General features: G+C 41.2%; 1 protein-coding gene across 10 annotated transcripts in view; it reads left to right on the forward strand.

The window, feature by feature from the left end:
* The window catches only part of LOC311259134 (epidermal growth factor receptor substrate 15-like 1), a 100,699-nt gene that overhangs the window by 53,987 nt on the left and 33,268 nt on the right, over positions 1-13,444 (forward strand). For 6 of the 10 annotated variants that reach the window (XM_084356032.1, XM_084356025.1, XM_084356026.1 and 3 more), the window contains 5 exons: positions 2,777-2,956; positions 5,174-5,279; positions 5,567-5,617; positions 9,605-9,741; positions 10,813-10,876. In XM_084356032.1, coding sequence (XP_084212158.1) covers positions 2,777-2,956; positions 5,174-5,279; positions 5,567-5,617; positions 9,605-9,741; positions 10,813-10,876 — 538 coding nt within the window. The remainder of the gene's footprint in view (positions 1-2,776; positions 2,957-5,173; positions 5,280-5,566; positions 5,618-9,604; positions 9,742-10,812; positions 10,877-13,444) is intronic. The other 4 variants (XM_084356027.1, XM_084356030.1, XM_084356034.1 and 1 more) reach the window with 3 other exon arrangements.

Here is a 13,444-nt window from a genome sequence, read left to right on the forward strand (position 1 = left end):
ACATCAATGCAGTCCTGATAATAATGCAGCTTGGCGACAATGACCCGGGGTTTTCCATTAGGCTTTCTCGGTGCAAGTCCTCTGTGAGAACGATCAACCAGAATATCCTTATCCAAACGCAGAACTTCCTTCAGTAGCTTAGAGACTGAAGCAGTGGAGCAGGAGCCAGGCTCCTCCGCCACTCCCACGATACGAACATTACACCGTCTCATTCGTCCCTCCATGTCCTCTGTCTTCTCCCTCAGATTAGCCAGCTCCGTTTTGAGTTCAGCAACCGTCGCCTGTAGCGCGGTAACCTCACCCGACCAAGTTGACAAACCTCCCTCCATGTCGCTGATGGCGGCCTTCATGTTGTCCATGTCGGAGCGGATGGCTGCGGTGCTGTTAGCGATTTCAGACTTGACTTCTTTCAGCTCGTTTTTAAGGAAATTAAAGTCATCAGTGAGTGCATTCTTTAGCTCGGCCCTAATAATGACGGAGATGTCTGCCTTCAGTGAGGAGATGATGTCCGCTTTCAGGCCCTCGGGATCCATTTCTGACTCTGGCTGTGACGCGATTGTCTCCTCACCGCTGTCCTTGTCACCCCGAGCCGCGGTGGTTTCGGGCCTAGCGCTCGTAGGGCCGCCATATTTATATTTACGGAGCTTGGTCGCCATTGAAGTTACGTGCACAGTTCAAACTTGCTCCAGGGTGTTCCGGTTACAGAAGTAAATGAAATATACAACAAATCTGCAGAAAGTGTGCTTTAAAATAATATTTTTCGAAAAGTTAGGCAGGAGCTCCACGCTACAGGTCTTACTCCATCGCCAGCTCACTAGCGCCCCCTGTATGATTTATGTTGTATGAATGTTTTTCATGACGGTGACATCCACTGTAGAAACTGAATTGCCCTTTGGGGATAAATAAAGTATTCTTCTTCTTATTCTTCTTCTTCTTCAAACTGGAACGACCGCCTTTGAACAGAGGAGGTGGCTTAAGACATTACTTATCACCCACCTACAATGCTGTACTGAGTTCTCTCCCCAGACAGCTTAACAACCATTCACACCTGGGCTCACCTAGCCCTAACAAACCCACATGAAGTCCGGTTGGGTCGACGACCCACAGGTGTCCTTAACGACTCTGTAAGGACACTCCCACACAGAGTTTAAAAGCCTGCAACTCCCCTCCAGTTAGTTAGAACTGAAGAAGCCTCTTGGATGAGAGGTGAAAGGTCTTCAAGAAACTGAAACAAGTCCAGCTGCCTACGATAAAGCACCCTGAATTAATGCCAGCACGTAATTATTTGAGGAGGAAGCCCAAAGTCTGTCTGCTGAGTATCAAGAACACTCAAGGCTGTAAATAAGTGGATATTTAAGAACTGTAATCAGCTTGGATTCATATCATTTGCAACTGAGTCCAATAGTGACAAGCATCAAAAGTTATGGTAGAAACTTCTAAAAAGTATAATACACTTGTCCTTTCATGTTCAGCCTCTTTGAATATAACTTGTGAATGTAAAAACAAGTCAAGTCATTCCTAAATTACTGTGCGCTGACAAAGGAATATTCTACTGTTTTTGTGCACATGAGCATTTCATATCCAGGAATTTATATCATAAACTCTACCACTGAATACTGTTTTGACCTAGTCTTGATTTTAGTGGCTAGAGACATTGTGTGGGCAGCACATACATAGTATATATCATTATATTCTGTTTATTCTCAGAGCACTAGCTGGACACACAGGAACAGCTAAATGTAGCACTTTACTTCAAAAACTATATGTTTACTCATTCTGTAATACAATTGATTTACCATCTTCATTTGCAGTCAAGCCCAGCAGAGAGAAGAGTGGGAGAGAAAATAGTTCTCCATGTGGTCAGAGGGCTGTGGTGAGGAGATGGCACAGTTAAAGCATCCCATCAATAACAAACACTTGGTCACTCAGAGGGAGTCAAAAAAAACCAAGAGACAGCTGCAGATAGAAAGAGCAGCGGCTCAAACAGAAAGTTAGAAGAGTTTGAATTAAAATTTGACATCCCAAGATATGAGTGGAAAGTACTGTTCACACTGCATTTATAACCTTCGTTTTTTTTTTCATTTTAAACTCAAACGGAGCTTAACCATGTCATGTGATCTACTACATCAATACAGGTTAACAAAAATATGACTGGGACTTACAGAAAATTGCAGATAAGCATTTCATATTCAGGAATTCTCATTAACAACACTGCTACTCACTCTCCTGGTGTAAGTTGGCTATAATTTCACACACTGACCATATACTTGGTTTTGACATAGTCTTATGTAACTTGCTATTAACTGACCATTAATGTTTGGTTATTACAGAAAAACTAATGTAAATGTTTCAGGTATCAGAGGTACAGCTCCATGGTATTAGGGTGGAGGAAGAAATCTAAAAGACAGTTTGGACAAATAAAACCTATCTTATCTATCAATGTTTGGACATGTATTCCCCATGACGTCTTCATTGAAGTGAAGTTGTTGCAGCTCCTCTGTATTGCTGCTGTCAACACTGCTGTTGGACACTGTGTTATACCAAAGACAGGAATGAGGTGTGACAGCTGTTATCAAAGATGTGTCAGTTTTGTGAGTGCATGTTTATGTGTGGGTTAGGTGCTCTGATGATAGCTGCTCATATCAAAGACATCCGTGATGAGTGAGGAGTATCCATACTTCCCACTGTTACGTGTGTGTGTGTGTGTGTGTGTGTGTGTGTGTGTGTGTGTGTGTGTGTGTGTGCGCACGCACGCGTGCCCACGTGTGTCCCGCAGGCTCGTAGTAAGCTGTCCCAGATTCAGGACAGCCAGCAGGAAGTGTCTAAAAGCATTGAGCAGTACAACAGTACCTTGAATGGAACCCATGGAGGCAGTATGACCAACCTGGCCGACATGAGCGAGGGCTTCAGTGACAGAGAGAACGGAGGATTTCCAGCCATGGTGAGATCAGCACAGGTCAGGATCTCTACTACAATTCTGCTTTGATAGGCACACACACACACACACACACACCTGTAACAGTGGGAAACCTCTTACTGACATGCTTTTAACAGACCAGAATGTATTTAAATGAAAAAGCATGAATGATACAGTTGAGCTCACAGAAGAGAACTGCCTATCATGTGTTCATTGGAAAATACCTCTTCTGACTAGTTTTCCTTTATTTTTCTTAATATTTGATCAAATAAAGATTCTTCTTCTTCTTAACATTGAAAATCTGTTAATCTGCTTTATCAGGACTATATAGATGTAGTTTGACAATAATAAACCTTTATGAAGGGTAAAGGGGGACTTCTCGAAAAGGATGTCTATAGGAATAGGAAGGAACAGAATGTAATTTTTGATTGTGGATGGCACATATTGAGTCCCGTTGAAGGCTGGAGTCAGAATTGATATTTGGAAGTTGATAAGGTCAAATGGATGTAAATGTCTATTTGTGTGATCCTTTTTCTCTTTGTCTGTGTAAACCTAAATACTGCCATGTGTGGGCTTCTCTAGCAGTTGTGAAACCAAAAATGGGAGATTTACTTTGGTCTTGAGAATCTGCAGCCTGATAGTATTCACTGACAGCTGTAACCTACACTGTACACTTACTGTTAAACTAACAACTAACTGCTCACTTTCATCCTCTCTGCTTCGCTTGTATTCTGAGTCACTTTCTGCCGCTAGCTCTCTCGCTCCACCACACACTCGTTACGCACTGCCCTATTCTATAAAGAAGCTATGTCTGTCTTATGACAAATGTATTCTAGTACCACACGGTGCTTACCAGCGGTTTGCCAAATGCAGCATGCCAGGTCCTTAGCTGTTATTTCTGTCATTAGAATTGTCTTTATCTAAAAGCTTGGTTATTTTTTTTTTGTCCAACATCTCCATCTTGTTAAATGCAGACTTGGAGTGAGTTGCACTGATCAAATCCCACAATTTAGCTCTGTGTTTATTTACCTTACTCATAACCAAGTCATTACCTTGGCTCAGTCCCTTCCACACCTGGCAAACAGCTCTTAGGATCAACAGTGGAATGGAACTCAGGATTTCCTATGAAATGATGTGCGGATCTCCTAAAGAACCATAACAAGGCTCATGATGGCACGTGAAGAAATGTTGCAAACACACAGACACAAACACACACACACACATCCTTACTTATGTTACTTTGGGGGGATTTACACAGACGTACCTTCATTTCTTGGAGACTTACCCTAACCCTAACAACTGACCCAAGAATCAATGTTTTTCAACAAAGGGAAACAGCTTTTGTCCCCAGCTGTCCCCAGTTAATTTCTGACCTTTTCCGGATACTATCCTGACAAGCTGTATGTGTGAATGCAGATGTCCAAATTAGTCTAACTAGCAGACTTTACCCTGCTAGTTCCTGAGAACAGCATCAGTTTAATGACTGATTAAGCCCATGTCTGAGTAGAGCAGGTTAATGTCTGGAGAAATCACAGCAGGTGAGGAGACGTGTTGGAAACGTTGCATGGAGTGTTGCTGCTTCATACCTTTTCTGCTCTTTGCTCCCTTTTTTTCCCCGTATATTGTTTGCCACTCTTTTGATAATATTGCCAATATGTCCAAATACATGTAGGCTTCACCTGATGCCTTTCGGAGAGTTTTAATGCAAATATCGGTGTCTTTCTCACCATGGAGGAAGAGATGAGCCATTGAGTAGCTGCAACAGGAAGATCAAAGAGCCATAGAGAAGAAGTTAATTCATTGTAGAAGCAAAATGGAAGGGATAAGTGCTTCTGAAGACCCCCTCACCAGGTGGAAGGACCACAGAGCCACCCTTCCAACTCTTACACATTTTGCCAGACAGTACCTGTGCATTCCAGCCTCAAGCTCTGCTTCAGAAAGAGTGTTCAGCACATCAGTCATTATTTGCAGTCTGAGATGCAGTAGGCTGACTGAGGATCACATTGACATACTTGTTTTCCTGTCTAAAAACCAGGAAGTGGCCAAAGAATGGTGTTTTAAGTTTTAGCCATGGTATTGCATTAGTATTGGTATTGAGATATTTAGGGAGGTATTGTATGGAAGTCATGTTTTTGGTCGTGACATTACACTAGGGTAAAGTCATGTTGGCTCCTTTCACTATTTATTATTCAGTCAATGGTATGAATGAATTAAAAAATCTGTCTGTTTCTTTCCATGTCTCTCTTTAACCCACAGGAGGATCCATTCAAAGTGAAGCCATCGGTGTTTAACAGCCAGCCTCAGGAGCTTCCTCCTGACCCATTCCACTCTGAAGACCCATTCAAGACAGACCCATTCAAAGGTTATCATCCCCTTTTACTGTCACTGCCCCCCTCCATCTTTCAGTGTTCTGCTTTCTCTTTCCTTACAATATTTTTTCTTTTCTTACTTAACTCTCTCCTGTCAACTATTTATTCTGCTCTCCTTCCTTTTCACACATTATTCCTCTCCTCTCTGTCTTTCTGTCTTCTATACAGCTGATATTATTTTTAGCCTAAGTTGCTCTCTGACTGTCTTCTATGTCTTCCTCCTCTCTTCCTCTTTATTCTCCCCCTGCTCTTCCCTCTCTGTTGGATTCGTCTCCTGTAGGTGATCCGTTCCAAAATGACCCTTTTGCAAAGCAGCCATCAGCAGCCACAGGTATTTGCTTGGGGAAAAAGAGATCAATTTTATTTTTTAATCTTATGACCTATGTCACACCAGCATTTAATATGGCAAAATTTAGGACAAAATCAATGTTTCTATTTAATTTTTACTATCAGCCTTTTCAATCGGTGAGACCGAAGCTCAAGTGGATCTAAAAGTAGGGTTTTATTTTATTTTTTACAAATAAACCAGGCTTGCTACATGTCTGGAAAGTACTTAAAAGTAAAAAAATAAATAAAAAAGAGAGAAGATGACTGGTTGCTTAATTTAACTCAGTGTAGACAAAGATTGTGTCTGGTGTTCTTGGAAAATGGGAAAACGTGTGATCCAGAAACCAGGTGCAATCCAGCCAATCCAAAGAAGAAAACATTTTTTTTTTTTTTATTTAAAAACAATTTAGCCAGGCTGTTTTTGAATGATTGCCCTTTTAATGATGTAGCAGCTTTTTAGGCTTTTTAATAATGAATTCCTTGTTCTGATATTTTCATGTTTGGAGTCTCTGGATCTGGTTTTTGAAGTACTTGAAAGTGCTTTGATTAAAACAATTGATCAAGGTAATGAAAGTGCTTGGATCAACCAGTCAATGAAGTGGTGCTTAAAAGTGCTTGTTCCATTTTCCATTTGAGGACACAACCCTGGGGGGGCTCCTGTGTTTAGCACTGATGTAGAGGAGGTGTGACTGCTAATCCAAACTCTCTGGGGTTTGTTTGTGAGGAAGTTGCAGAACATTGTACTCAAGCTCAGAGATTACGTTTCGTACGTAATATTATATTCAATTCAGGTTAATGTCAAAATTCGCTGTCACACTGTCTTTCCTAACAAGTCTGCCTGGCTCTTGCTGTCCCCGACAGTGAGAGCCAGGCAACTGGGTGGAAACGTGCACAAAAAAAATCACAGAACTCAGGTTTATGATCTGTACCGTCATGCCTGTTTTGGTTCCACGATGCCAGCTTGCTGTATAAATTGACACTGGGGCGACAGCGAAAATACAAAGGCAGTGTAGAGGCAGCCTTCGTTGCGCCACTAATGTGGAATCTCAGTTTGAAAGGGCTTAAGACTAGACACAGCAGACTTTTTAGGTGCAGTATGGCCTAATTATTTTTTTTTGGCCTTTATATGGCTTTATTGACAGTACAGCTTGAGAGATGACAGAGAACAGGATGAGAGAGAGGGGGAGTGAAAGGTAGCAAGGGGCCCCAGGCCGGGACTCGAACCCTGGGCCGCTGCAGAGCTGGGAAGCCCGCTCTACCAACTGAGCTATTCGGTGACCGGATGATGAATGTCTAGAGAAAGAAAGAGTAAGAACATCAGCTAGCTGATCAGCACATGTGTTTAGTACACGGCCAGGTATATCATCTTGACCAGCAGCATTATTTGTATTCACTCTCAGCAGGATTTTTCTCACATCCACTGTGGTTACTGACAATGGCCGGTCTTCTGGAAGTGGAGTAGACTTTACAGCTGAGTCTTTGTTGAGCAGAGCAAAGCCAGCGTAAAATGTGTTCAGCTCATTTGGCAGCATGGCCTCACACATGATGGAGGTGCTCCTGCTTTTGTAGCCTGTGACATTTTGAATCACCTGCCACATACCTTTAGTGCTGTTGGTGTTGAGGCCCTTTCTCCAGTCACTGTTGATGTCTCCTCTTTGCCTCCTTGATGCCAGCTTTCAGTCTCTTGCCCTGGTGGTGATGTATGCTTCCCTGTCACCTGACTGATAGGACAGAGCCCTCACCTCTCCATTCATCCAGGCCTTCTGGTAGGGGAATGATCTCACTGTCTTTGTGATCACCACATCATCAGCACATTTGCTGATATATGATGTCACTAAAGATGTATAATCCTCAAGACTGATGTTGTTATCCTGAGTGGCAGCAGCAGTCTCTGAACATTTGTCAGTCTGTGCATTCAGAACCGTCCTGTAGGGCTGCTATAGCTTCATACAGTATGTCCACACTTTAACAGTTTTAACTGATGGTTTGACCCTCTTTATCAACTGGGAGTAAGTAGACAGAAGAAGCAGAGAAATATGATCTGATAGGCATGCTAGTAGAATTTGTCATATAACTGCTGTTGATCTCATACAATTGTTGTAATGCCTTTTCTTTTTTTTTTTAATTTTCATCCAGAGGGATGTACACAGCAACAACAAACACACTGGAGAAAATATGGTTGACATCTTAACATTAAAAACTCTACACTAAGTAAACACTGTCCGTCTACTTTAACTGCGTTTGACCACCAAGCATCATTGATGTAAACACATGCCCTACTCTTACCAGAGTCTTGTTGTGTTGGCTCTGAGCATGGTCCACCCATCCAATGCAGTAGCTTAATCCTGGTTGTTGGGATGTAGCCAGGTCTCAAGATGTGGGCACAACAGTCCCTGATTTGCCGTTGCCGAGTGAGCCTTATTTATAGTCTTTTTCATCAATTTTATTATCCTGCATCCTTACATCAGCCAAAAGTTGGCTGGTTAGTGGAATAGCATCACTTGTGGTGATGTTTGTTCCCGCTGGTCTGGCTGGCTGATTGGGAGATGCTGTAGGCAGAGACCGTTGGCAAGGTCTGCTGTACTTAATCTCTGCACTTCCTTTTCTGATGAGTGATAAGTGTATTTCTGTCATTAGTAATACAGTTGAGGTCAAAAGTTTACATATACTTGTAATGCACATGTGTATCATTGCATTCTTGTGTTCCAATGATTTCTACAGCTCTCATTTTTCTGTGATGGTATGAGTGGAACACATACTACTTTGTGACAAAAAACATTCATTCTAAGTGCTGTATCGTAGGCAACTGGCCATGTTTCAGTTTCTTGAAGACGACATCGTTGCGACCTGTGGGGCGTTGACTTAAACGGCCTCCATTTGGGTTGTTAGGGCTAGGTGAGTCCAGGTGTGAATGGTTGTTAAACTGTCTGTACAGTCTCAGTACAGCATTGTAGGTGGGTGATTAGTAATGTCATAGGCCACCTCCTCTGTTCAAAGACAGCCGTTCCAGTTTGACATAGATGGATTCTTTTACTCTTTCAAACCATCTGTCTTCTCTGACCAAGATGTTTACATCGTTGTCCTCAAAGGAATGATTTTTCTCCTTTAGACGTAAGTGGACAGCAGAGTCTGAGCACTAGTAAAATACTTCTGTTTTGCATTTGTTTCAAATGTATTATTAAAAGTTGACCCCTTGAAAAATGTCCATGAATGTCAGAATATCTCAGTATTTGGTTTTTCTCCCTCTTGCTTTAATGACAGCATGTACTTGAATTGCATGGACTCTAAAACCTACTTCTCGTGATGTCACAGAATGTTTGGTTTTCTCGGTCTTCAAGTCCCCCCATAAATGTTGAAAGTGGTTGAGGTCAGGTGACTGTGGAGGACAGTCCATGACAGTCAGGACTCCTTGGTCTTCAGTAGTTGTGTGAAAGCTTTGAGGTGTGTTTGGGCTCATTATCCTGCTGCAGTATGAATCCTTCTCCATAAGGATCACAACAGAGGGTGGAGCTTGTCTCTGAAGAATGGAGTGTTGCTTCTCCTCGGTTAGGTTGGAGTCTGTGCAGGAGTCTGAAAACAGCCCCAGACTTGAATCTTCCACCACCATGGTTCACTGTGGCTTTGAGACACTTCCCAAGTCATCCACTGTGAAAAGAATTTCAAGGCTTTGTCCTGGTTGAAATATTTATTTAGACACTTTAAAGTTATCACAGACACTTTGACACAAAATCCAAGCAGTTTCCAAGGCCCAGCATAGAGCTGCTGCTAGGTTTGGCATCTCAACTCTCTCATTAGGAAAAACAGTGGCTTACACCATCACAAATTGATACTGCTGCTGAGTATGTTTAAAGGCTACTTAAGGAACTAATTTTTGACAAACTGGCATCTGTTGTTTGAAATTGCTATGCAATCTGTTGCCTGCTTAATGAAAAGTTAAAGAAACACTACAGTGAGACAAAACAGCTGACGTTGTCCATCATTCCTGCTGCAGATCCTTTTGGAGGAGACCCATTCAAAGAGACGGATCCATTCAAGGCTTCGTCAGAAGATTTCTTCAAGAAGACCACGAAGATTGATCCCTTCTCCACACCAGACCCCTTTAGTAAAAGTGCCACATTACCCTCTAAGGTACTTGTTGAAGACTGAAGGCCAGAACATGTAATTGATAAAAAAAACAAAAAGAGTGGCACAGACTTGGCACCACACTGTACTACATATTATGTGGATAAGTGTGCCTTGGTACTGGAGGCTTGCATTTTGCAAAGGCCCGAAATGTTCATGCTAACTTTTAGCACTTGAGATTTCTGGTAGCACCTTTTCTGCATCTCACTAAAATCAAATCAAATCAATTGTATTAATATAGCCCAAAATCACAATCACATTGCATCATTCTGCTTTACAATCTGTACAGTGAACGACATCCTCTGTCCTTAGACCCTCGATTTGAGTGAGGAAAAACTTCCAAAATGAAAAACAAAAACCTTGTCGTAATCCAGAACAGAACAACAATATAACAGTATACAGATTTCTCTGACAGAATATAAAGAAGTAAATTAAAGTAAATTATATAAAATATATGTGAAGAATGTTCATCCAGGAAGGACGACTGAGCAGGCTGAGGCATCACTAGTAATAGGCGATAGAAACGATATACAAAATTGGCCTACAATAGAGATTTTAATTCTATTGCACTATCGCGATAATGCATGTTGATGACGCAATCTACCCGCGAAAATTAGAGCCACGAGCTGCAACCGGCTGCTCTTTGTTAAAGTCTCTGCAGCTAGTGTACTTGAATTTTATTGATCTGCAACATTATGTTGTATAATTACAGTTTTGCACAATAAATGTTCTCAAAACTACATACTACGTTTCTATCTTTCTTTTTTAAAAATACATTTAGCCGTTTGGCCTTCCTTGGGGTCTATGTAACCTGTTCTGAAATGGTTCTATTATAATTTATATATCGTGATATATATCGTTATCGCAAGAGGCTGCAATGTTTATCGCAATATGGATTCAGGCCATATCGCCCATCCCTAGGCATCAACTTGAAAACAGTATGAACAAGAAAAAAGTTGATATGTAAAATTTATATTTATTATAGATGGTGGAAAAACACTCCAGTCACATAATGTATAAATCTAACTGTGGCTTGAGTGAATTTACTATTAAGTATTCTTCTTATGCTTCTTGCAGCAAACCAGTCACTTCACAAGCAGTGACCCATTCTCTTCAAGCAACCCTAAACCAAAAGGAGCAGGTATGATTTAATTTGATATGGTATATCAAAAATGAGAGGAATCTGTCGGTCTTTGTGTTCTTCAACATCTATAATTACCATAAAGCAGTCTTGCTCACTGATGTACAACATTGCCTACAGTGGCCTAAAACAACCACAGACATTAAAGGGATGGTGACCTCGGTATACTTTGGTACCTTGGTAAACTAGACAAATTAGTAGACACATTTCCCAAGCCTGTTTTGAGGTTAGATAAGAGACTTGTAATGTTTGTGATAGTTGAGTTGTTGTTGTGGTGGCATCAGGGGTTGAAACTAAGTTTTTGGCTTACCAGACAACTGGCGAGTAGATGAAAATTTTTACTAGACAAACAGATTTTTTACCAGACAAAAATATTAAATTGCCATTTGTTAGAATTACTTTTTCGTATGTCTGTCTAAATTGATTTTCAATCATAGTAATCGCATTGTGTCTCTTCTCTTCACAATATTTATTAGCAGCATATATACAGAAACATTTTTCACTTCATTCGTAACACACATTTTTTTCAAGTTCAGTCTCTGTCAGAGTCAGAGAGTTCCCCCTCAAAGCTATTTCCCTCCTTCGTCATGAAATTCCACTTCTCATTAAATTTCCGAACATATTTCGCCGGTTTTGACTGAGACGAGGTGGGGGCTGAGGCGCTGTCGGTCGATTCATCCTCCGTCCTCGTTTTTTTTCTTGGGGGCTGCCCCCCCACAAGAAATCTCCACATAATGGAGTAGCTAAATCGGGAATGTGGAGGGAAAAAATAGTTTATAGGCCTAGGATACTCGACAAATACAAAAATTACTCGCATTTGGCGAGTAAAACAGCTTAATTTCAACCCCTGGGTGGCATAGCTCTTCAGTGAATTCATGTCTGCTGTCAATCAATGCACTGAACCTCCTTCAAGCCGCTGTTGGTTCTCTGCTGCAAAAAAAATCTAATTTTATCCAGGATATTAATGTAGTCCATACAAATGCATGCACACTGTGGGTCAACCTGAATGCCTCAGTGATTGGAGGAACTAAAGCCTGTCACTACACTGAGATCACTGTTTGTTCAGACTAAGGTTACCTTGTTGTTTTGCCTATTAAAACCATGGCTGGAAAGGAAAGGTGTCACATTTACTTACTCTGTGTAAGTTCACTTCCCAACTAAGACTTTTTTACTTCCAACTTGGAAATGTTAATACTACTACAAATACAGCTTCATAACATTCACACTGGCTCTGGTTAGGTCTTGCATTTGTGATTGTAAAGAATAAAAATGTTCAATATTTCAGTGACAGCCCTCACTCCTCACAGCGTATAATGAGCAGGATCAGTAGTTAAACATTGTCACCATGTTAATGAAGGTTCTCAGTGATCCAAGTCATGGTGCTGTATCGTAGGCAACTGGACTTGTTTCAGTGTCTTGAAGAGGGTTCATCTCTCATCTAAGAGGCTTCTTCAGTTCTAACTAACTGGAGAGGAGTTGCAGGCTTTTAAACTCTGTGTGGAAGTGTCCTTACAGAGTCATTAAGGACACGTGTGAACTCTGCTCAAAGACGGTCGTTCCAATGTAAACATCTTGGCCAGAGAAGACAGATGGTTTGAAAGAGGAGTAAAAGAATCCATCTTTGTCCAACTGGAATGGCTGTCTTTGAACAGATGAGGTGGCCTAAGACATTACTTATCAACCACCTACAATGCAGTACTGAGTTTCCTCAACAGACAGCTTAACAACCAAAGCTTACAAACTCCCCTACAGTTAGTTAAAACTGAGGAAGCCTCTTGGATGAGAGACGAAATGTCTTCAAGACATTGAGACTGGGCCAGTTGACTACGATACAGCACGTTGATTGTCACCATCTACCGCAAAACTTCACTCAGCAGGAAAAGGGTAATTGCTCGTTAACTCTTTCTCATATCAATAGAAATCTTGGTACATATCTTCTGGATGTGTTTGGGAAGAGACCTACTCAAGTACTTTGAGCTGAACCCATAGGGGCCACTAAGAATCCTGAAACATGTACCTCCAAAGCCAGTAGACAGAATTTCAGCAATTTTGGTGTGCATGCCCAAAAAAATGTAATTATTTTTTGCCATAGACATTACACACACACACAAATGTAGATTAAGTAACGCACCTACGCACCCAACACACCTGACCCTAAGTAGGTTCCCAAGGTGTCGGCTCTATGAGTTCATAACTCGACTGCAGGTAACATATTAAAAGTTTGCTATTTGAAGCAAATAAAATTGATTCAGTCTTAACAAAATGTAGTGAGAGTCAATTGTCAATTTATGAGGTATCATTAACCTCTACAGACAAAATACTTAAAAGGTCCAGTGTGTAGGATTCAGGGCTATTCAGGGACATAATTAGAAAGTTATATTTGTGGAAATGAAATATAGTTTTCATAATGATTTTTTCATTCCTGTATAATCACCTGAAACTGATAATCATTGTGTTTTTGTCACCATTGAATGAGCCTTTTACATCTACAGAGTCCGCCATGTTTCTACAGTAGCCCAGAACAGACGAACCAAACATCTAAAACTAGCTTTTCATGTTTTAGCGGCC

This window comes from Pagrus pagrus (assembly GCF_965226575.1).
Source record: "Pagrus pagrus genome assembly, chromosome: 6".
NCBI lineage: Eukaryota > Metazoa > Chordata > Actinopteri > Spariformes > Sparidae > Pagrus > Pagrus pagrus.